Source organism: Cervus elaphus, chromosome 8 (assembly GCF_910594005.1).
Source record: "Cervus elaphus chromosome 8, mCerEla1.1, whole genome shotgun sequence".
Classification (NCBI taxonomy): Eukaryota; Metazoa; Chordata; class Mammalia; order Artiodactyla; family Cervidae; genus Cervus; species Cervus elaphus.
This window is the reverse complement of record NC_057822.1, coordinates 14,968,895-14,993,475: the sequence shown is the minus strand read 5'-3', so window position 1 is coordinate 14,993,475 and position 24,581 is coordinate 14,968,895. Positions and strand designations below refer to the sequence as shown.

The 24,581-nt window shown below is 46.6% G+C and overlaps 1 protein-coding gene across 3 annotated transcripts in view; it reads right to left on the bottom strand.

The window, feature by feature from the left end:
• Positions 1 to 23,551, bottom strand: part of AZIN2 (antizyme inhibitor 2) — a 37,177-nt gene extending 13,626 nt beyond the window's left edge. The window contains exons 1-9 of one of the 3 annotated variants that reach the window (XM_043909656.1): positions 23,419 to 23,551; positions 23,206 to 23,326; positions 22,420 to 22,597; positions 20,572 to 20,745; positions 9,587 to 9,759; positions 8,462 to 8,596; positions 7,504 to 7,669; positions 5,098 to 5,260; positions 3,541 to 3,653 (exon numbers count right to left, since the gene is read on the bottom strand). In XM_043909656.1, the coding sequence (XP_043765591.1) occupies positions 3,541 to 3,653; positions 5,098 to 5,260; positions 7,504 to 7,669; positions 8,462 to 8,596; positions 9,587 to 9,759; positions 20,572 to 20,745; positions 22,420 to 22,524 (1,029 nt within the window). In that variant the 5' untranslated portion in view covers positions 22,525 to 22,597; positions 23,206 to 23,326; positions 23,419 to 23,551. The other 2 variants (XM_043909657.1, XM_043909658.1) reach the window with 2 other exon arrangements.
• Positions 23,552 to 24,581: the final 1,030 nt, after the last annotated feature.

The following is a 24,581-nucleotide window of genomic DNA, read 5'->3' as shown; positions in this document are numbered from 1 at the left end:
AATATTTAAAATGTTTAACAAGCCTACCTACCATATCAGTAAAGAAAATCATGTCCTGGAGAAGGTAATGGCAACCCACTCCAGGATTCTTGCCTGGAGAAGCCCTTGGACAGAGAAGCCTGGTGGGCTATGTCCGTGGGGTCGAAAAAGAGTCAGACACAACTTAGTGACTAAACAAAACCATGCTAAAAATACTTTCAAAAGTAAAGGATATTTTTTTACCTCCATTGTTGCTTTTAAAATAGCATTTTAAAAAGATAAAATTAATAGGCCCAAACATTGTTATAGAAGACAAAGTTACTAAGTTGTTAATAAAGGACAAAAGCTACTAAGTTATTATACATCCAGGGCTTCTCTGGGAGACAAAGGTTATATACTGGCTTCTAATTTAAAAGTATTCACTTTAGCAAACATGATTTGGCTTTGGTTGGCCTTTTATAGTTTACATAAAACAAAGTTGATTTTCCTCAGTTCTATGATTTAGATATTTCCCATATTGAGCAAATAATGAAATTTGAATTAATATAAAAAAGAAAACCATGTCTCATAATATGTTTTTTTTAAGTTAAAACAATGTGCACTATGACACTTAAAGAAATGAAAGTAAAATTTAACAAGTCATCTCTGAATAGTGGGATTAGTGGATTATTACTTTTTGTGCTAAATTTTCTCCAGTAAATTTTCTATGTATTTATTCTATGTATATATGTAAATATATATATATATATTTACACACACACCATAAACATATGGTAAATCTATAACCCGCAGAGCAGGTAGAAAGAGATAAATATCCTTACTATTAATTGCAGAACACTTAGTTAAGACATATGAGAGCGGGTTGAAATATCTATGAAAGAAGGCTTTATACTTGTCAAAGAAACAAAAATGAAAGACTGAGGTATACCATTTCAGGTAAATTAGCCAACAAGAAAAAGGTCACAGCATGTAATGCTGGTGAGCTTATTGTGAAATAGCACTACTGGTAATAATACATATTAGTCCAAGCGTGGAGGAAAACAATCTAACAATATATATCAAGAGGAATAAAAATGCTTAAACCTTCTTACTCAGTAACCCTATTCCAGAGACTCACCATAAGAAAATGGTTTTTAAAAGGGAATATACTTTAAGCAGGTACGTTGAGCCAGCTATACAAAGAGACTAACAAAGAATATTTTTTTGACAGAGGATACTCAAAGAAACATTAATAAGAATAACAAAAAATTAGCAATGCCCAAATGCTAATGAAGACATTTTACAAGGAGGCAGTGATTTTACAAGGAGACAATCATTTTATAGGAAAGTAGTTCAGAGTTTGGTCTTTAGCAACAGACAGATAATCAAAGATGAATAAGACATGAACCCTACCCCAAGGGTCTACAGTTTAAAACGCTGCCATTTATTAACTGTGTGACTTTGAATAAGTTCCTTCACCTCCCTATGCCTCAGTTTTCTCACCTGTAAAATCAACTATAAAAACCATTTATAAGGGAATATCTGAACACTCATGAGGTGACAAGCGATACTACGGAATTACTTAGTTTTTAGTTTGATGATGATACTGTGTTTCTTAAGTCCTTATATTTTAGACGTTAAGTACTAAAATATTTCTGAAAAAATGCAGTAACATTTGTTCTGTACTTTTTGTACTTTTCTCATAACATTGTAGTCTGTGTACTTCTCTGTGTGTGTGTGTGTGTATCACACACACGTTTCTACTTAGCAAGATTGTATTTCCAAGGCACAAGCAATCCTTCCTCACCTACTACCTTCCGGAGACCTCAGTGCACATGGAAGGTGCTCAAATATTTGTTGAATTAAACAAACAAACAAACAAAAAAGCCCATACATATTCCAATGATGAGAAAAATACTCTGAAGCAAGGATTATGTTTAATATGACTTTTTCTACCTGAGGTCCAAAATCAAAGTCCATGGGCACGAAGAACAGGGTACAAAGCTGCTATCCTGGCTAGTGAGGGGCACCTTCCTTGGGGAGGAAAGTGCAGATACCCTGGCCAGGCTGGGCCCTGCCGACACACTCCTAGCACAACGATAGCTCATTTACTGTGTGCTGTCGTCTACACACTGTCTCCACGGCCACACTGCGGGCCCCACCCTAGGTATAGTCTCCTAAGTGGCTGACAGCCCGAAGAAGGAACCTGGGCACCCCCCAGAGGAGGAGCAGCACAGACCACTGAAGGAGTTAGGAACATCCTGGTGCCCATGCCAGGAATACCAGCTGGAGACTGATCCACCAGGCTCCTGGGGCAGGTGTGGTGCTGGGCTGGGACCACAGCCCTGCTCCTCGGAGGAGCTGATGAAGGGAATGGGGAGTGGGTCAGGGATGGTCTGCAAGAGGAAGAAGGGGCTGGGACTGGGAAGGGGACTAGGAAGCGACTGCTGCCTGCTGTGTAACCTGGGGCTTGGCTGGCCTAGGCCGGTCCTTCCCCTGTGCGGTAGGATGTGGGAGACCACAGGAATGCAAGCAACGCTAGTGCATCACCGTAGAAAACTGAATTCCTGAGCACTTCATCATCGGGGAGGCTCAGTCAGACAACGATGCAGCTATGGAAATGAGGACTCATCCAGTTGCGGGGGGGGGGGGGGTCGCCTGGAGGAGGGAAGCTCCCTCTGCCTGCAGTAGAGGATAGGCAGGAAGTGCTACAAAGAGAAGCCCACATCTGGTTGACTCTGGGGGGAAAAAAAAGATGGAAAGAAAAACAACAGCACATATTGAAAGCTCACGGTGGTCTAGGTGCTGGTTAGGCACTTAAGCTTCCTTCCTGAAGCAGGACCACACAAAGTCCTGTGAAAACACAAGTGTGTCTGATTTTCTTTCCCCTCGTAACGAAGCCCACTAAAGCTGCCAAAGGCCCTGGGCTGGATTCGGCAGGCTAGGAGGAACGTTCTATCTATTCCTGTTCCCTTGTTAACATGGAAAAACTCAATAAAATGAATTTTGAGAGACTTCCCTGGTGATCCAGTGGTTAAGAATCTGCCTTGCAATGCAGGGGATGCATGTTCGATCCCTGGTCAGGGAACTAAGATCCCACATGCTATGGGGAAACGAAACCCACGCAGCACAATGAAGACCCAGCCCACGAGCAGTGATCAGAGATGGATGTCAAGATAGACTCAGGAAGCTCAAAAACAGGAAACCAAACAGACAGCTGCTAGAGTTAGATGGCCTAAAATATTACATGGTCATCAAGAAGCGCGTTGTTAAAGATTCGTGAATGGCATGGAAAGAGTCACACCCCATATGAAGTGGAAAAAAATCAGGTTACAAATGAATATGATCCCAACTTTATGGGGAAAAGTATAACACATTTTTTAAAAGACTGAAATCTAAATATTCAAGGGGTCTATCTCTATGTGGTGGAATTGGGGTAATAAGCTTCTTCATTCTTAGCGTCTGTTTTCTCCAACAAATATGTTTTACTTTTTTCAAAATTAGATAACAACACACACCAAAAAAAAATGTTATTTAAATGCACCCACACAATTGAAAACAGGCCCAGCAAGGCAGGCTCACCTTCTGCAGGATGGGGGCAGGGCAGGTGTTGTCAAACAGGACTGAGTTGAAGATTCCATACACGCCCTCACTGAGATGGTACATGATGGTCTTGGGGGCGGAACCGGTTTCCTCTGCAGGGAGGGGAGGGATGGGGGGGGGCACAAGCAGCATGTGAGGGGGTGGGACAACGGGCGGGCTCAGCAAGAAGACAGCAGGGCTTCCCCCTCCTCAGCTATGGGGCGGCTCCTGCCTCCTCCTGTGTTCATGGCTGGGTTGGAAACACCTTGCAGCTGAGCAACCCTGCCTAGGACACACTCCAGGCTTGCATCTGAGCCCCTTGATGCCCCAGCAAAGGCTGAAGAGCAGCCCAGCAGAATTCAGGACCCCAAGAGATTGAGTCACCAGCTCAGAAGCACACAATGGGGTAATGCATGAGCTGGAATGAGAAGTCAGGTCTCCAGGCTGGACTAGAGAGTATAATCCCAGATCTGGAAAGGAGGCCAGAAGAATTCCATCCCTATGCACACAGACACACACAGAAGACCTTCCACCTGGAGCCCACCACCGTCTCTGGGAAAAGCACCCAGACCTTCAGGCTGGGGGTCCCGTAACAGAGAAAAAAGCTCTAAGATCAGAGTCAGACCTCTTACTCAAGAGGCTGCTGGGAGGACTGATCTATCCAGAAGGTCAGGGAGGAGCACTGATGTTGGCAGTGTGGACAGAGAAGCCTTGAGTCAGCCTGAAAGTGTTAGTCGCTTCAGTCATGTCCAGCTCTTTGCAACCCCACAGACTGTAGCCTGACAAACTCCTCTGTCCATGAGTCAGCCTAGCCTGGACTTGAACCCTGGCACTGCCCCCTTCTCAGCTGTGTGACCTTGGGTGAGTGACTCAACCTCTTCATGCCTACATTCTGTCATCTGCAAAATGGGCTTAGATCAATATAAGCTGTTGTCAATTATTTTCATTATGTTGTGAGAAGCAGTAGGGTGAGTAAGAGCCTGGACTCTGGAAAGAAGACAAACATGGGGTTAAATGCAGGCTTTACCACTTACTAGCTCTTAAGCAATTCACTTGTATTCTCTCTGGCTCTCAATTTCCTCATCTGTACTATAAAATGTGTGCTCAGTCATGTCCAACTCTTTGCAACCCCATGCACTGTAGCCCGCCTGGCTCCATGGAATTTTCCAGGCAAGAATACTGCAGTGGGTTGCCATTTCCTTCTCCAGGGAATCTTCCTGACCCAGGGATCGAACCCGTGTCTCTTGTGTCTCCTGCACTGGCAGGCAGGTTCTTTACCACTGCGCCACATAGGAAATCCATATACAATAGGTTTCATAAAGTATCTATTCTCCCCAAGGTTGTTTTGATCTCAGTCTTCATAAAATATAAATATGCATGGGGGAAAAAAAAGATGCTAAAAGAGTGTCTTGGGGGTGAGGAGACATGACTGTAAATTTCCCTAAAGAAGGACCCAGTCTCCAGACTTCCCCACCCCCTAAAATCAGACCCAGCGCAGCCAACCAGCATCCTTGGCTTTAGGGAAGAACGAGCCTCCACTGCACACCTGGCACCTACCCTCCCTGCCTGGCTGATCCAGAAGAACCTCCTTCTTGGCGATGATGCTGACTGCCAAGGTGAAGGCCGAGGTCACGTAGTAGCGCCCCAGCTTGGCAAGGATGTCCACACCGCAGCCCTCCGGGAAGTACAGGTCCAAGGCTGAGTTGATCACAGAAGCAATCTGAGGGTGGAGAGACAATTATATGTTTGAAATATGGGGTTTATGCTGGAGACTAGCTACAGCTCCAAGTCTTACTTCTTGAAAGCAGCTTTGATTTCAGGAAGCAGAACTTGGCAGCTGCTAAGACCCCAGTTGGTAACCACAGACAGCTGGCCAAGGCAGGCAAGCAGAGACGGAGCAGGGTCAAGACCCTTACCCTTGAAAATCACTCTTCAATGCCCCCCACAATGGAAAAACAAACTTTTAATCTAACAGTTGGTACTCAGATGACAGAATCCATGATGCAGATCTTTCTTTCCTGAGTAACCAGTATGCTAAACGATTCATTTTTATAGACAAGATGGAGAAGGAAACAAAAGATCAAGGTCACCCCTAATTCTAACCCCAGATTAACCTATTCAGTGCTAACCTATTGAAATCACTCCTTTAATTTCTTTTTATACAAACCTGAAAACCTGATGTTTTATTATAAACATAATAGGGCTATAAGTATACAGGTTTTTATAACCTGCTTTACTCAATAAACTAAATGATCTCTCCATGTATGTAAATCTATGTAAATTCTTTTCACATAAGAATATACTGTAATTTACTCAGGGACCTCAAACAGGGGCTCTGTGACAATCTAGAGAGGTGGGAGGTTCAAAAGGGAGGGAACATATGTATACCTATGGCTGATTCATGTTGATGTTTGGCAGAAAACAAACTTCTATAAAGCAATTATCCTTCAGTTAAAACAATAAAATAACTTTTTTTAAGTAATTAAAGAGAAAGATTTAAAAATAAAAATATTTTAATAAATCTCATTTGCATTTACACAGAAAATACACTGGTATCACTGCCGTATGATAAAATATTTTTATAGAAACATTTTTATAAAAAATTATATCTTTATAAAAGTAAAAATATTTTACATAAAAAGAAAGAATGTACTGTAATTTAGCCAATCCCTGAGTGTTCATTGGGCTGGGGAAGTCCACTGAACTTCTGTTATGAAGAATGTTGCAATGCTCATCTTTGAAGCTAATTCTTAGTGTCCATCACAGATTATTTTCTTAAATTCAGTTCCGAGATGTGAATATTCCAGAACCAGGCACTTACTAAGGAAAAGCGACCCCTAGTGGTTTCAGTGGGGGTTGCAATGACACATTTTTCCTGATTTAATCTTGGCATCCAGTCCCATCACTTCATGGCAAATAGATGGGGAAACAGTGGAAACAGTGACAGACTTTGTTTTTTTGGGCCCCCAAATCACTGCAGACGATGACTGCAGCCATGAAATTAAAAGACGCTTACTCCTTGGAAGGAAAGTTATGACCAACCTAGACAGCATGTTAAAGAGCAGAGACATTACTTTGCCAACAAAGGTCTGTTTAGTCAAGGCTATGGTTTTTCCAGTAGCCATGTATGGATGTGAGAGTTGGACTATAAAGAAAGCTGAGCGCTGAAGAATTGATGCTTTTGAACTGTGGTGTTGGAGAAGACTCGTAAGAATCCCTTGGACTGCAAGGAGATCCAACCAGTCCATCCTAAACGAAATCAGTCGTGAATATTCATTGGAAGGACTGATGCTGAAGCTGAAACTCCAATACTTTGGCCACCTGATGCAAAGAACTGACTCATTTGAAAAGACCCTGATGCTGGGAAAGACTGAAGGCAGAAGAAGGGGATGACAGAGGATGAGATGGTTGGATGGCATCACCGACCCAATGGACCTGAGTTTGATTAAGCTCTGGGAGTTGGTGATGGACAGGGAAGCCTGGCATGCTGCAGTCCATGGGGTTGCAAAGAGTCGGACACGACTGAGCGACTGAACTGAACTGAATCTTGCAGATGGGAAGGAGACAGATGGACTAGAAGTGGACAGAATGTTGTCTTTTCCTTCCCTTGCCCGACTTGATTTCTCATCATCCCATAGGAGGGTAAATAGGGCACACCCAGACCCTCAGAGAGCCTTATGACTTATGCAGACGTGGCCTGGTTAAGCCTCAAATATGTGCATGTTCAGAGTCCGGGCAGAGCTGGGTGTGCAGCCGGCCCTGCCGTGGACTCAGGAAGAGAAGGAGCTTCTATGAGCCTCAGTTTGCTCAGCTGTAACACAGGGTGAATAATGAGATAATCCAGGCAAAGCACCAAACACAGCGCATAGTACAGGGGACCCACTCACAGTGGGCTTCCTAAGACCACTGTAACCCTCCCCCAAGCCCCACCCAGCCCAGCGCAGCCCTTGTGACCCCACTGACCTCTTCGAATCTCACTTTGGCGCCCTCCACTCCAGGGAAGCCGCCACCGAGGTCCAGGATGTGCATCCTGTGGCCCAGCTCAGCGCCCATTTCGAACACAAGCCGGGCGTCCGCAATGGACTGAGCATAGGCCTGAGGGTCAGTACAGCCGCTGCCAATGTGAAAACTGGGGAGGGAGGAAGAGTCTCTGCTTACACACAGGACCCCAGGTACCACCACTTCAGCCTCAGCCAGCAGCAGCCTTGCCCAAGCATACCGGATGCTGTGCCCATTTTCCAGATGCAGTGACTGTGGGCCTAAAAGGTTGAGTGGGTGCCAAGGGCCATGTGGCAAGTGAAGAGTGGACAAGAGACTAAATCCAAGGACCTTTGGCACTTGGTGCCCCTTCCGTCCCTCCACGCTGCCTCTGGGGGCTGAGCCTTCCTGGGAGGAGGGCTAGGGCCCCAGAGTCAGCCAGAACTAATGTACATTTCACTCAGCAATGTGGCCGGCCATGCTTCAGTTTCCCCATCTATAAAGTGGGGATAAGGTCCCACAATTGTGGGACAATGTCTATGGAGCATTTAGCACAGCGCCTGGCCATCCTAAATCCAGAGCTTGGGAAAACTATATCATCAGGTCATAGTTCTGGCTTCTTCCACATCCCCACCAGAAAAGCGGCAGAGCCAAGGTGTGCCAGGATGACCTTTGGCTTCAGGCTGGGGACACTTCCTGCAAAGCCAGGTCCCTCCTGGAACCTGCTGGGACAGGACCTTCTGCAGACTATGGGGTTGGGGCGGTGGGACACTCCAAACCTTCTTTCCAAAGGGAGGAAACTCTCAAATGGCAGAATTCCAGAACCCAGGGACAGGCCTGCCTTGGGGGCCCTGGGGGAGGCCTCACACAGAATTGAGTAAGTCCTGGGAAAGCAGCAGGAGGCAGTGGGCATGGTGGGGGATGGCGGGGTTCCGGCACTCACCTCACACCTACCACCTCCACATGGTCCCTCTTGGCATTCTCAAGCAGATGTCGGCAGGACTTCAGCGACGCTCCGAACCTGAGGCTCAGGCGGCTCAGAGAGTGGGAGTCCTCAGTGGCAACGCAGAGAACCATCCTGAGGAGGGAGATATGGTGCGGCACCTCGGCGGGGGGCGGGAGCCCGCTTCCCCCACCCCAACCATGTCTTCTCTAGTCAAGGGGGATGAACCCTCATGGCTCAGAGCTATCCAATCCCATAGGCCCCCAGCCCCCTTCCTCCCCCTGCACAGCCAGTCAACCTCTGAGTCCTGTCCAGTCCACTCCCTCAATGTCCCCCGACCCTTCCATGGGACCCCTGCCCTGGTCCCAACCTCACCAGTTTCCCCCTGGGCAGCCCTACTTCCTCCCAATCAGCCAGGCTTTTCCAACTTCTCTTGTATGGTGGGGTGGAGGGGATCATTTTTTTTTTAAACAGTCTTATTGAGAACACCTGCATCCTCAATATGTGAAATAGTCAAAACGAAGCTGCTTTGGGTGAACCCGAGTGGCACCCCTCTTGCCCCCCCCGTGTGTCCAGTGACCAGGTGAGGGGCACAACCTGAAAAAGATGTCCAGCCCTGACCCCTTCCAAAGCCCACATGCACTGGGGTCCCTGCCCTGTGACCAGCATCACAGACTTCTCCTTTACCCCTGGCCGCACATGGTATGATCCTGCCACGTCAATTTCTGCTTATCCTGCGAACGCCCTGTGCTGCTTCCGGCCTCCTTGTGCTTGCTCCTGCAGCTCCCTCTGATGCACTGTTTAGGCTCACTCCAGATGCCAGTCACCCCTCAAGGCTCACCTCAAATGCCGCCTCCTCCATGTAACTTTCCTGACCACTGCTCCCTCTGCCAGGGCTCTGACCTCCCCCGTACCAGGGGCTTTGCCTGGACTGCAGTAACCCATCATTTCTACCTCCACCCTAGTCAGGCTCTGGCATCCTGGGTCCAGCCCAGGAGTGCCCGCCCCAACCTCCTGTGGCTATGGCCGGCTCCAGGGCAGGGTCCTCAGCCCCAGCCCTATTTCGCCTACTCCCCCCACCCTCACCTGCAGCCCAGCCTCCCACCTGAGTGGTTTTCAGCTTACCTGGCCCTGGGGTGGCTTTTTACCACCTTTGCCAGCTCCATCTCGTTGTCAAAGCTCAGCAGCCGGACCCCGTGCTTGGCAGCATACTTGATGTGTGCAATTTGCTTACAGGGATTGGCATAGATGATCTTACTGGCAGGGACACCAATATGCTGGACCAACTCCATCTCTGCCTGTGGGGTCCCAAAGGTGGTGGTGAGGAAGCGCCAGAGCCTGCTGGGCCCATGGAGGCCAAGGAAGCACAGATGAGGGGCAAAGTCATAGCTATGCCTAAGGAGGTCCATAAGAAGTGGGCCTCACTTTTAGACAACAGATATACAACAATCAAAACTCACACTGACTCCCCATTGACAAGAAGGGCTGCCACATACAGCTGTGCAGGGGATGAACTGCACAATCCTAGGGAGGGTGGGGCCCAACATTCAGAGAATCGTGCATGCGTATTCAGTCGCTCTGTTGTATCCAACTGTTTGCAACCCCATGGACTGTCTCACCAGGCTCTGCTATCCATGGAATTTTCCCAGCAAGAATACTGGAGTGGGTTGCCATTTCCTATTCCAGGGGATCTTCCCAAGCCAGGGATCGAACCCATGTCTCCTGAATCTCCTGCATTAGTAGGCAGATTCTTAACCACTGCACCAGCCAGGAAGCTCCATTCAGAGACTGCACAGTATATTGGTATGTTTATTACAACTCCTAATGGTGAAGCGTCTTACTCTGACAAAATTAGTATATTTATTTATAAGTGTCTTCAAGAAATATTTTTTAATTCCCACAAAGGCAATGTACAGATTTGTGGTGGCCCTGAAAACAGACTTCTGACATATTTTCCTGGCAGATTTAAATGGATAGAGAATATCATTTGATGTATTAGAAAGTCTCCCAGCTCAAGAGTCTTCTTGGCACAGGTCATCCCACATCCAAAGGCCGGCCCTGTGTGTGGCACTGTGCTGGGTGCTCCAGCAAGGCCTCTTCCTCCTCACCTTTCCAGAACAGTGCTTCAGCTGATTAGTGCTGCATTAATGATACAGACAACGATGACGGTGTTGGCGATGAAAGTAACCATGGGTATGGAGCACCCACCACAAGGAGGCACCAAATGACAGGCTTTACGTAGGCCTTGGCAAACTTTTCCCATAAAAGGCCAGAGAGTAAATATTTTATGTTTTCTGAGCCAGTAGTTTCTGTAAAGCTAAACTGCCTTTGTAACACCAAGCAGCCACAGATAAAGTATAAGTGAATGAACGTGGCCGTGGGCCAGGTAAACTCTGTAAAACCCACCATCCATAATTTGTCAACACTTGTTTTAGATTCACTCTTATTTCCTCCTTACAATACCCTGCCATTCTACAGAGAAAAAAATATGCTCAGAGAGGCCACACAGCAAGTAGGAGGCAGAACCAACTTTCAAACTCAAACCTGACTCTCCATGATTAACAAGGAAGCAGTTTTGAAACATGGTAGAGACACAAGGCCCTCTTTAGCCATCCTGAGTTTGTAATAAGACTGTGTGTAATTTTAATGTAGCAACTTTTCAGCATGAGGTATTTATGTGCATTATCTCATGTGATGTCTGTAAGTATCCTATGAAATATTTATGGCCACATCTTACAGAGGACGAAATTGAGTTCAAAGGAGCCCACTTGTCTGGGTGCCACAGCCAGCGAGTAGCAGAGGGAGAAACAAAGGTCCCCCTCCAGAGCTGAAACTGCTATCATCAGAGCTTGCTTCCAAAGACCTTGCATCTCCGCAGATATGAAAATGTGGTTCTGCTCCTGGCTCCACCCATGAAGTGAGAGGAAGCAGCAAGGGTAGCACTTTTGGGGACCTGTGGTTGAGCTTTGATTATAGTTATTTAAATAATAACCATTGTCACTCACTGACGGATTACCATATGCCATTCATTGCATTAAATATTTTATAGACATTCTCATGGCATCCTCATAATAATCTTATGAGACAGGGAACAGAGGCTCTGAGAGGCCGCAAGTGACTTATTCAAAGTCACACGGCTTGCAAGTGGCACAGGTAGAATTCTAACCCAGGACTGTGTGACTTTAGCACACCAGCTCTCAACCACAGCGCTTCAGCAGAGAAGACACCCCGATGCTGCCCTCAAGTGATTCTTGAGCATCGAGTCACCAGGCTCTGTGACAGGTGCTAACAAAAGCAAAGCTCTGAGTAAAGCAGACAGGGTCTCTGATTGTGGAGCTTTCGGACAGATGGGAGAGAAGGGGAGGAACGAATGAACACTGAATAATGATAGGATTACAAATAGACAGGAGCCATGGAGAAAAAGTATGGGGTACTAGAGAATGTGGGATGCAGAGACCTGGGTGAGAGGTGTGACAGGACGCTTTCAGAGGGTCAGAAATTTAAGCTGAGAAGAAAGTGTGGGGAAAAGGGAACCCTCCTACCCTGCTGGTGGGAATGTAAATTGGTAATAGTCACTATGGAAAATAGTATGGAGGTTCCTTAAAAAGACTAAAAATAGAGCTGCCATATATATGATCCAGTAACCCCACTCCTGGGCATACATCCAGAAAAGATGAAAGCGGTAATTCAAAAAGATGTGTGCACCACAATGTTCATTGCAGCCCTGTTTATAACAGTCAAGGCATGGAAGCAACCGAAGTGTCCCATAACAGATGAAGAGATAAGGAAGATGTGGTAGATATACACAATGGAATATTACTCAGCTATAAGAAATGAAATCCTGCCATTTGCAGTAATGTGGATGGACCTACAGATTATCACAGTAAGTGAATAAGTTAGAGAAAGAAAAATACCATATGATATCACTTATATGTGGAATCTAAAATATGACACAAGTGAACTTATTTACAAAACAGACTCAGACATAGAAAATAAACACATGGCTATCAAAGGGGAAGGTAGGGGAGGAATAAATTGGAAGTATGTGATTGACAGATGCACACGTCCATATACAAAATAGGTAAACAAGTATTTACCATAGAGCACAGGGAACTATATTCAATATGTTGTAATAAACTATAATGGAAAAGAATTTTTAAAATATATATACATATACACATATATATATAACTGAACCACTTTGCGGTACACCCCAAACACACACAATATTGTAAATTAACTGTACTTCAATGAAGTAAAAAAAAGATTTAAGCTGAGCCCTGCAGGAGGAGTCGGCCACGATGGAAGAGAAGGAAAGAATATTTCTGGTACAGGAAGCGGCCTGTGCGGAGGCTGAGGTAAGACTGTGCTCAGCCTGATGGAGGAACAGAGAATGTTGGTGTGGTCTGGGCAGGGTGACCAGTGCGGGAGGATGAGGTTGGAGGGAGGCAGGCAGAGCCAACGGGGAGACCAAGAAGGCTGATGTGGATTTATATTTGACACTGCAGGTTGGGTTGTGGGAGACAGTTTGAGGGGGTCTCAAGAGGGAAAAGGACATGGTCAGATGTGCATCTTGAAGGCAAGGCCTAAGTGCATGTCACTCTAGCCACTATGTGAAAACAGACCAAGGGAGGGCCTGGAAGGACCTCCCCAGGAGACATGACAGGCTGCGCTAGAAAAGGGGGGAGGGTGTGGTCTGGAGGCAGGGCTGGCAAGCTTGCTGATGGATGGCACGTGGGGACGTGGGGTAAGATGTCTGAGGGGGACTTCGCACCCAGCAGACCTAGGGGCCCCTCTTGAAGGGAAGATTGTGAGTGCACAATCTTCGAACACGCTGGGCTCCAGGCATCCTGTAGTATCAACTAGGAGTCCGCCTGCCAAGGCAGGGAACAAGGGTTTGATCCCTGGTCCGGGAGGATCCCACATACTACAGCGCAACTGGGCCCATGTGCCACAGCTATTGAGTCCATGCTCTACAACGAGAAGTCACCGCAGAGAAGCACCACAACGAAGAGTAGCCCCTGCTCCCCATAACTAGAAGAAGCCTGCAAAAGCAACGAAGACCCAGGGCAGCCAAAAAGTTAATTTAAAAAAAAAAAACTGGGGAGGTGGTAGCATCTTGGGGATATTTGAAGCCATGGAAGGAGATGAAATCCCCTAGGAAGATGGAGAGTTTATAAGAGAAGGGAGCTTGAGCTACAACTCACTGAAGTTTAGATGATAGTTAGCATTTTTTAGAAATAAAATATTTTTGACTTAAGGTATGTGCATTTTACTTAAGGTATGTTTTTTTAAGACATAATGCTACTGCACATTTAATAGACTACAATATTCTATAACCATAGCTTTCATATGCACTGGGAAACCAAAATATTTATGTGACTCATTATATTGTGATCTTTACTGTAGTTGTCTGGAACCCAACCCACAATATCTCTAGTTAGGCCTGTGTTTTTAAAAAGACTATATTTCAATAGACACAACTAGAAATTATACTAAGTGAAGTAAGTCAGAAAGAGAAAGACAAATACTATGTCGCTTATATGTGGAATCTAAAATATGACACAAATGAACCTATCTAAGAAACAGAAATAGAATCAGGGACATAGAGAGGAAACTGGTGGTTGCCAAGGGGATGGGGTGTGGGAGAGGGTTGAATTGGGAGTTTGGGATTAGCAGATGCAAACTGGTATATAGAAAACAGATAAACAACAAAGTCCTACTGTACAGCACAGGGAACTATATTCAATATCCTGTGATAAATCATAATGGGAAAAAATATGAAAAAGAACATATATATACGTATAACTGAGTTACTTTATTGTATAGCAGTAATTAATACAATATTTCAATTTAAGTATACTTCAATTATAAATAAATTCTAAAAACTAAAAAAAAAAAGAATGTGTTTCAAATGGGGAGTTACTATTCAATGGGTATAGTGTCAGTTCTGCAAGGTGACTAAGATCTAGAGATCCACTGCACAACAGAGTGACTACAGTTAACAATTTCCTGTTGTTCAGTCGCTCAGTTGTGTCCACCTCTTTGCGATCCCATGGACTGCAGCACGCCAGGTTTCCCTGTCCTTCACCATCTGAGTTACTTATACACGTAAAGATTTGTGAGGATAGATCTCACGTTAAAAGTTTTCTCCTCACACACACACATACACACACTCCAAAAAACAATACAAAACAAACAAAACCTTTTTTCATGGTGAGAGCAAAAAAAACAAAAACAGGAGGATCAAGGAATGTCCCCTACAAGGTCTCAATGCATCAACACAGATCTCCAAAATCTGCTGAGTTTTAAAGCCACGGAGGCACAGTGCCTACCAGATGAATATTTTATATTTTGTTACAAAATCACAGCATACTTTGTATATTTTCTATGGATCATATTTGTAAGTATTTTTAGAATATAGCCACCAAACTCAAACTCAGAATGTTGATTATCTCCGGAGATATAAAGCCAATGTTCTACTTTTCTTTTGCAGATAAATCAAGATTCTTTGAATAATTCAAAGTTAGTGTTTAGTATAAAGGGCTCATTGGATCCTGCAGATCACTGGGGACATTGGTAAGAGGAAATTCCTTGGAAAGATGAGTGGAGGTCAGAAAGCAGTGGCTTAAGGAGTGGGTGCTAAGGGAAAGAGAAAAGTGAGTACAGATGAGTGTAGAGAACTCAGTTTGGTTTCTAGGAGAGAGCAAGGGGTTGGACTGGGGGGGAAATGTGGTGTCCAGAGAAGGCTTTTTAAGATGGGAGGATGCTGAGGAAGACAATAAGAGAGGGCAAGGAATGGGGCAGGAGAGATGACATAAGGTCCTTGGGAAGGTGGGTGGGTGGACCAAAGCCCCACATAAGGAATGGTTGGTGCCCTTGACCCTGGAGCCTGTCTGGGGCATATCTGTACACAAAGCCCCAGCACACGCCTGTCCCTTGGCCATGCATGTGCGTGGGTGCTTAGTCACATGCAATTCTTTGCGACCCCAAGGACTGTAGCCCGCCAGGCTCCTGTGTCTGTGGGATTTCCCAGACAGGAATACTGGAGTAGGTTGCCATTTCCTTCTCCAAACAGTCTTCCCAACCCAGAGACTGAACTCATGTCTCCTACGTCTCCTGCATTTGCAGGTGGATTCCTTACCACTGAGCCACTTGTGAAGCACCAAAGCATGACGCTGTGAGGGTGGCCACCAGCTCTAGCCTACCAGAAGAGGGCAGCCTCAGCCTTCCAAGAAAAGCTGTACCATCTCCGAGTAAAAGCACCCAAGGGCTAGGTGATCCCACCTACCCAGGAGGGGTCCCCTCTCTGCCATCGCCTCCCCAAGAACCTTCATGAAGACAGCAGACATAAAGTCAGAGAGTCCCTGGCCATTCTCAAGTGGCCCTTCCCTGTGCATCCCTCAAACCTCTGGGCCTCCTTTCCTTATATGCTAACTGCTTCCTCATGGGACTGTTGTCAGAATCGCCGTGATAATAATTACTTTACAGAGTTGTTTCGAGAATCAAATGAGATCATGTACAGAAAGTGCTTGGCAAAGAGCCTGGCACAACAGATGCCCTCAGCAAACAGTAGATGCTTTTAACGTTCCCCATTGACTTCTAAGCCCTAATACCCCACAGTTCTGCTCTTTGAAGGCCAGCACAGGGCCCACCTCTAGGTTTCCAGAAGCAGAGGAGTCTAGTCAGTGAGGTTTGGTCTTGTTCTTCACCTCTAGACCAAGCAGGCTGGAAAAGGGTCCCCTTCCGCCTCGGTCAGAGCAGAGACTCCGAGAGCTGCAAAGGGCAAGTCCTGGCTCTGCCATCAGCAAGTTCGGTGCAGCTGGCCCCAATTTCCTCAACTGCAAAATGTCAATCTCCCCCTCAGATACCTCACCGGGTCTTATGTAGGGCATGCCTGAAACTAGGTGTGCAAAATAAGAGCTGATGCAAAGGGGCTTCATGGGTGACAAAAGAGAGACTCATCGACCACTAAGGACACTAATGTGTATCTCTGATAAAGGTGACATGCTCATTCCAACCCCCACCATTGGTGCGCACCTTTCTTCCACTTGGAATCCCTCAATCCCTGCACACCGCCCAGGCAAACTCTCTGTCTCCTCCAGGATTCCTTTCTAGAATCCTTACAACACCCAGCCATACTGCTGATCAGGATTTAAAAGGGGTTCCCTCTCAAAACAATCATTACTAACCATTAAAAAAAAAATAACAGTAATAACAATATCACAAACCAACGCCCACCAGGCTTGCTCTCACCTCAGGGCCTTTGCACTTGCTGGTCATTTTGCCTGGAATGCTCTTCCCCTAGTTATTCACCTGGATTGCCCCTTTGCTTTCTTCAGAACAGTGTTCAGATCTCAGTGAAGCCTTCCTTGGCCAAAGTTTCTGAACGTACAACCCTGTCTCCCAACAACCATGTCTCTTCCCTACTTCCCTTTTCCACCTTAATTTTCTCCATAGCATTTACTACCTAAAGTACCACAGATTTTCATTGTTTGCTTGTTCTTTAGAAAGCAAGTCCCATGAAGGAAGAATCTTTTTTTGTTTTGGTCACTTGCTAAGTCCCACTGAGAAAAGTACTTGACCCCACAGTAGGTGCTCAGTAAACACTTGCTGAATGCATAACTATGTCAAACTGTCTATGTCTCGGAGGAAACTATTTCTCATAGGAAACAATAGCTAAAAGACTTTATCAAGTGAGAACAGAATGAAGATGGATAAGCTGTGCATTCTACTCAATGACAACAGAGTCTGTTTTACTCAATACTGTATTGCCAGCTGAGGAAGGCTTTCTTATCTCTCCTTGCTATTCTTTGGAACTCCACATTCAAATTGGTATATCTTTCCTTTTCTCCTTTGCTTTTCACTTCTCTTCCTTTCACAGCTATTTGTAAGGCCTCCTCAGACAGCCATTTTGCTTTTTTGCATTTCTTTTTCTTGGGGATGGCCTTGATCCCTGTCTCCTGTACAATGTCATGAACCTCTGTCCATAGTTCATCAGGCACTCTGTCTATCAGATCTAGTCCCTTAAATCTATTTCTCACTTCCACTGTATAATCTTAAGGGATTTGATTTAGGTCATACCTGAATGGCCTAGTGGTTTTCCCCACTTTCTTCAATTTAAGTCTGAATTAGGCAATAAGGAATTCATGATCTGAGCCACAGTCAGCTCCCAGTCTTGTTTTTGCTGACTGTGTAGAGCTTCTCCATCTTTAGCTGCAAAGAATATAATCAATCTGATTTCGGTGCTGGCCATCTGGTGATATCCATGTGTACAGTCTTCTCTTGTGTTGTTGGAAGATGGTGTTTGCTATGATCAGTGCGTTCTCTTGGCAAAACTCTCTTAGCCTTTGCCCTGCTTCATTCTGTACTCCAAGGCCAAATTTGCCTGTTACTCCAGGTGTTTCTTTGACTTCCTACTTTTGCATTCCAGTCCCCTATAATGAAAAGGACATCTTTTTTGGGTGTTAGTTCTAGAAGGTCTTGTAGGTCTTCATAGAAATGTTCAACTTCAACTTCTTCAGCGTTACTGCTTGGGGCATAGACTTGGATTACCGTGATATTGAATGGTTTGCCTTGGAAATGAACAGAGATCTGGTCGTTTTTGAGATTGCATCCAAGTAGTGAATTTCAGACTCTTTTGTTGACTATGATGGCCACTTCATTTCTTCTAAGGGATTCCTGTCCACAATAGTAGATAAAATGGTCATCTGAGTTAAATTCACCCATTCTAGTCCGTTTTAGTTCACCGATTCCTAGAATGTCAACATTCACTCTTGCCATCTCCTGTTTGACCACTTCCAATTTGCCTTGATTCATGGACCTAACATTCCAGGTTCCTATGCAATATTGCTCTTTACAGCATCAGACCTTGCTTCTATCGGACCTTGCTTCTATGCTCAATAAAGGACAGAAAAGGTATGGACCTAACAGAAGCAGAAGATGTTAAGAAGAGGTGGCAAGAATACACAGAAGAACTATACAAAAAAGATCTTCACGACCCAGATAATCATGATGGTGTGATCACTCACCTAGAGCCAGACATCCTGGAATGTGAAGTCAAGTGGGTCTTAGGAAGCATCACTATGAACAAAGCCAGTGGAGGTGATGGAACTCCAGTTGAGCTATTTCAAATCCTAAAAGATGATGCTGTGAAAGTGTTGCACTCAATATGTCAGCAAATTTGAAAAAGTCAACAGTGGCCACAGGACTGGAAAAGGTCAGTTTCATTTCAATCCCAAAGAAAGGCAATGCCAAAGAATGCTCAAACTACTGCACAATTGCACTTATCTCACACACTAGTAAAGTAAGGCTCAAAATTCTCTAAGCCATGCTTTAGCAATACGTGAACCGTGAACTTCCAGGTGTTCAAGCTGGTTTTAGAAAAGGCAGAGGAACAAGATATCAAATTGCCAACATCCACTGGATCATCGAAAAAGCAAGAGAGTTCCAGAAAAATATCTATTTCTGCTTTATTGACTATGCCAAAGCCTTTGACTGTGTGGATCACAACAAATTGTGGAAAATTCTTCAAGAGATGGGAATACCAGACCACCTGACCTGCCTCTTAAGAAACGTGTAATGAGGTCAGGAAGCAACAGATAGAACTGGACATGGGAACAACAGACTGGTTCTAAATAGGGAAAGGAGTACGTCAAGGCTGTATATTGTCGCCCTATTTATTTAACTTATATGCAGAGTACATCAGGAGAAACACTGAGCTGGATGAATCACAAGTTGGAATCAAGATTGCCAGGAGAAATATCAATAACCTCAGATATGCAGATACCACCACCCTTATGGCAGAAAGTGAAGAACTAAAGAGCCTCTTGATGAAAGTGAAAGAGGAGAGTGAAAAGTTGGCTTAAAACTCAACATTCAAAAAACTAAGATCATGGCATCTGGTCCCATCAATTCATGGCAAATAGATGAGGAAACAGTGGAAACAGTGGCTGACTTTATTTTTTGGGGCTCCAAAATCACTGCAGATGGTGATTGCAGCCATGAAATTAAAAGACACTTACTCCTTGGAAGGAAAATTATGACCAACCTAGACAGCATATTAAAAAACAAAATTATTTTGTCAACAAAGATCCATCTAGTCAAGGCTACAGTTTTTCCAGTGGTCATGTATGGATGTGAGAGTTGGACTATAAAGAAAGCTGAGCACCGAAGAATTGATGCTTTTGAACTGTGGTGTTGGAGAAGACTGTTGAGAGTCCCTTGGACTGTAACAAGATCCAACCAGTCCATCCTAAAGGAGATCATTCCTGGGTGTTCATTGGAAGGACTGATGTTGAAGCTGAATCTCCAATACTTTGGCCACCTGATGGGAAGAGCTGACTCATTTGAAAAGACCCTGATGCTGGGAAAGATTGCGGGCAGGAGGAGAAGGGGATGACAGAGGATGAGATGGTTGAATGGCATCACCGACTCAATGAACATGCATTTGAGTAAACTCCGGGAGTTGGTGATAGACAGGGAGGCCTGGCATGCTGCAGTCCATGGGGTCGCAAAGAGTCGGACACAACTGAATGACTGAACTGAACTGAACTGTATTGCCAGCCCTACCTAGCAGAGTGTCTAGCGCATTGCAGGAGTGAAATGAATAGTAAATAAACAGTAAATAAACAAAAAACAGTAAATAAACAAATCTAAAGAGAGCAAAAGGATAGCATTAATCAAATCAGAAAGGCAGCAGAACTGGCAACAATAACAAAACTCTAAGAGGATTAGTTAAAAAAAAAAATACAGTCACACCTTAATATTATAAAAGAAAAAAATAAAACCAATGATAGAAAGTGTTTTTGTTTTGTTATGTCTTAATTAGAAGAATATCACATACAGCTCTATGCCAAGAAGTTTGAAAATCTCCATTAAAAAGGTGACCCACCTGCCCAGGGACACATGTAGTTCCAATGCAGAACTTCAAGGCTGGCAATTCTTCCCTCATCCCTTAAACTCCTCCCAAGTGGGTGGCCCTATCCAGAGGACAGGGGCCAATCACAGGTACCCCTGCTTCCCCTGGTCCACCTGACTGCATCAGCTGCAATCAGGCCAGGTGTGCACATTCAGTAAGTCAGTGTGCAGGTCAGGGATGGGAGGCTCACCTTGTTGGCACAGCTGAAGCCCAGCCCCAGCTCGGCCAGGACCTTCAGCACGCCCGGGCTGCTGTTGCACTTGACAGCGTAAAAGGATCGGACTCGAGGCAGGCACTTCAGAAAGCAGAAGTGCTTCCTCACCACGGCACCCAGGTCGGCCACGAAGAAGGCAGCGACCTCTTCCTGTACAAGAAGAGGGGTGAAGATGAGACCCCACTCAGCTCCCTGCTAGTGCATGCCACGTTCCCCCCAAGTACCCCGCTCTAAAATTTTCTGGGTCTCCCCAAGCCTACAGGATATTCGAGGTTCTGTGATCCAGCTCCAGTCCCTCCCCTCACAGCAGCTCAAACTCCATCTCTGTCTTCCATCGTTTTCCACCTCCCAGCCTTTATTGTCACCACGCCTCCAGGTAGAATACCCTTCCCCCATAGGAGTCTGGCAAATTCTTGATCTACCTTCAAGTTTCAGCTGAAATGCCACCTGCCCCGAAACCAATAAGGCAACTCTGCCTTTGACGCTAGCACTGCATTTTGCACATGTTGCCAAAGTATCAGAACTAGGTATATATATACATCTGTCTCCTCCAGATCAATTCCTTGAAGACCAAAGCTATGGCCTCCAGCCACTGGATTTCCCGTTTAGGCATTCAGTGAAGCCTTGAGGTAGTTCCACTGTCACTGCAGCCCAAGCCTGTGGATAACTGTCTGCTGAGGGCTGGATGTGTATGAGGCCATGGGTGAGACCACATTATTTAAACCTCTCCTGCGCCTCAGTTTCCCTTTTACGAAACACCTTTTTACTGATGCCCACTTGGCATCTGATCAAGCATATTTATGCAAATATGCTAAAAAGGTACAAAGATGAACAGACAGGGCTCCAGCTGTGAAAGGGCTTGGGTCTGGACAAGAACTAACCCTGCAAGCAATTACAAGCCCATTCAGGAAATGCTAAGCAGGAGTTTCTCCAAAATGCAGAAGGAGAAGTACAAAACCTGCCTGGGGCAATCAGGAAGAGGTGATACAGATGAGTGATAAGTAAAGAGCAGAAATGGGTAAGAGGCAGAGAGGCTGGGAGAAGGGTGTTCCAGGCAGAAGGAACAGCCTGGACAACAGTGATAATGAAGCACATGGAATCATCGGGGAATATGAGCAGAGTAGTTCAGTTCAGACGGAGCACAATACATACCCTGGGAAAAAACAGAAATGGGGCTATGAAGGCAGAGGGGTTCTCACTTGGATCCTGTAGGCAGTGGGAAACTGCCAAAAAATTTAGATTTTGAGCAGGGCTGTGATAACGTTGGAGAGGGTGGGACGAGGCAGGGAAAAGATTAGGGGGGTTATGGAGAGAAGAGGGCTAAACTACAAAGTGAGGTTCCAGAAGAGCACGTGTGTGCGTGCCAAGTCCCTTCAGTTGTATCTGACTCGGCGACCCCACGGACTGTAGCCTGCCAGACTCCTCTGTCCATGGGGATTCTCCAGGCAAGAATACTGGAATGGGTTGCCATGCCCTCCTCCAGGGGATCTTCCTGACCCAGGGATTTAACCCTCCTCTCTTATGTCTCCTGCACACTGAAGGGTAGTTTAAGGAGGCTGAATTTACAGAACTTGGTGGTGCCCAGGTGTGAGAGAGGAAGTGAGGATTCCCAGGTTTCTGACTTAGAGGGCTGGGTAGTGTTGTTCATGAAAGTGGAAGACATACGAGGGGCAGGATTGGGGCAAGGACCAGGAATTTGCAGATAAAATGAGCTCCTCTCTTGCAAACAGCAAGGATTGAGTACCAAATGAGTGAAAGAACCAGACGAGGGCCCTAGGGGGCAGCTGTGAGATAGAGGTCCCGCCCCCACCCCCAGACCCTCACCGTGGCGGCCTGTGAGGCCCCCAGAGTGAGCTCCTCCAGCAGGTCTCCGGCGCTGAAACCCTCCTCCACCATCACAAAGTCCGTTTCTCTCAGGTAGCCAGCCATGCCGAGGAGGAGGACCCGATGGGCTGGATGGAGTTGCCGCTGCCTCCGGGCGCCTTAGAAAGTATGCAACACACTGCAGGAGGAGAGTGAGGGGAGGCTGGGGGACTGGCCTCAGCTGCGCCCCTCACCTCCCCAAGCCAGGGCACCCAGTCCTGTCACACCCTGCCCCCAGCACAAGCCTGGAGAGCTTAGGCTCACTGGGCACGGGAGGACGATCAGGACTTCTGGCCTGGGACAAGGTATTATATGCCTAGATGTCATTGCCTCTCCGAGCCTCGGTTTCCCCATCTGTAAAATGGATGAATTGCTTTGGCGATCCTTTCCAGTTCTGAAATTAGGGTTTTGGTTAAAAGGAAAAGAATGAGAGGGAAAGGGCAGGGCAACCGAGGGGAAAAGTTTCCAGGGACGTCCCCTCCTCCCATCGTGACCACGCCCACTTAAAGTGGCTGCAGGTGGCCCCACTAAGGAGTCTCAGTTCTCTGACCCTGGATACGCCCGACCCCCTCTCAGAGCCTAGTTTCACCGTTTGTAAAATCGGGGGGCAGACTGGTCCTGACGTGCTAGGATTCTAAGCGTGCATGGGAGCTCCACATGGTGGGTGGGGGCCGCGGGCTGAGGTTCTGTCCTGGTGAGCCTTCCTGAGTGCAGAGCCGAGGTCCCGCCCCCACAAAACCCCCTTACCAAGCCCCGTGCTCCTTCGCGGGGGCCAGAGCCAGGCGCGCTGCTAGGGGGGGTCGCCGGTGACCTCGAAACTTGTGCAACACCCCGAGAAGGAGTGGCAGTTGCGGAGCCGAGGCCCCTGCTGAGAGGAGGTAAGAGTAGCCAGGGAGCAGGTCAGCATCGGAGCCGAGAGCGCCAGCTCCCGAGGCTCCCCGAGGGTCTCCCCGCACTCGCCTTAAAACGCATTTACACGGCTTCGGCCCATAGGTCTCCCCAGCGAGTGAATCGGATCCTCGGCGCCTCCGCTCGCTCGCTCCCCCCGGCTCGGGCCCCGCGGCCTGCGCCCCGCCCGCCTAGCAGCCACCGACCCCCCACGCCCCGCCTTCCACCCGCCACCCACTTATATAAGCCCCGCCCAGACCCCGCCCCTGGCACACAAGCCCCGCCTCCACTCGGCGGCCCCCTCCGTAGCCCTGGCAACTGGGTGCCGCCATCCCATTGGTCGATTCCGACATAAAGCCTTCAACTCGGCTAGCCAGCTCCGCAAACCTGAGCCTCAGTCCCGCGGAGACCCCACCGCGACTCCCCTATGCTGGTAAATCGGCACTGCAGGACCGCCAGCTCAGAATCCTGAGCGTCTACTCAGTGGGACCGTTAACTCCTGGATCTTGGGTCTTAGAGAATGGGCAGAAAGCCAGGAGATTTACTATTCCCTCTGAGAAGCCTTTTCTGACTGTGCCTCTCCTCTCTGATCTGGTGAATTGCCCACTCGTCCCTGGAAGCCCAGGTCAAATGTCATCTCCTTGTATTACTTTTCTCATCAAGTCGTTTTCATTTGTCTCTTCCAGCATCCTCCAACTCAAAACCCAGATAAAATGTCTTCAGTGATGCTTCTTGTCATTTTCCCAGCTCAGGGCAATCCCTCCCTTCATCCCATCTTCTGAATCGGGCAAACTCCTACTCACTTCTCAACTAAAATGTGTCCCCCTCTCCAAGAAGCATTCTCTGACTTTCTCAAAAGAGTTTCTTCTTTTATATCTAATGAACTCCTGCTCCTGCACATCCATCAAAGTCCAGTATGTCATCTCCCCCGTTGAGCCTACCAAGACTTTCCTAGCTTGGAGAAGCAATGGAACTCACAGCACTTACATCTGGGTGGACTCCTTGCTTTTACTGCTTTTGTTATCCATAGCATGAGATTCCTGTTGTTTTACACTGCTTATTTGGTTACACTTCCCTGTTGGTTTGAGAGCTCCCAAGGGCGGGAACTGAGTGCCTGCCTCCTTAGCGTGCCCAGCACCTGGCATATAAACAAGAGTGCTGAGGAAGATTCAATATCTGTGCTGCTCAAAATCGAACTGAAACATTCATCTGAAGCTGTAATTGTACTAGAACAG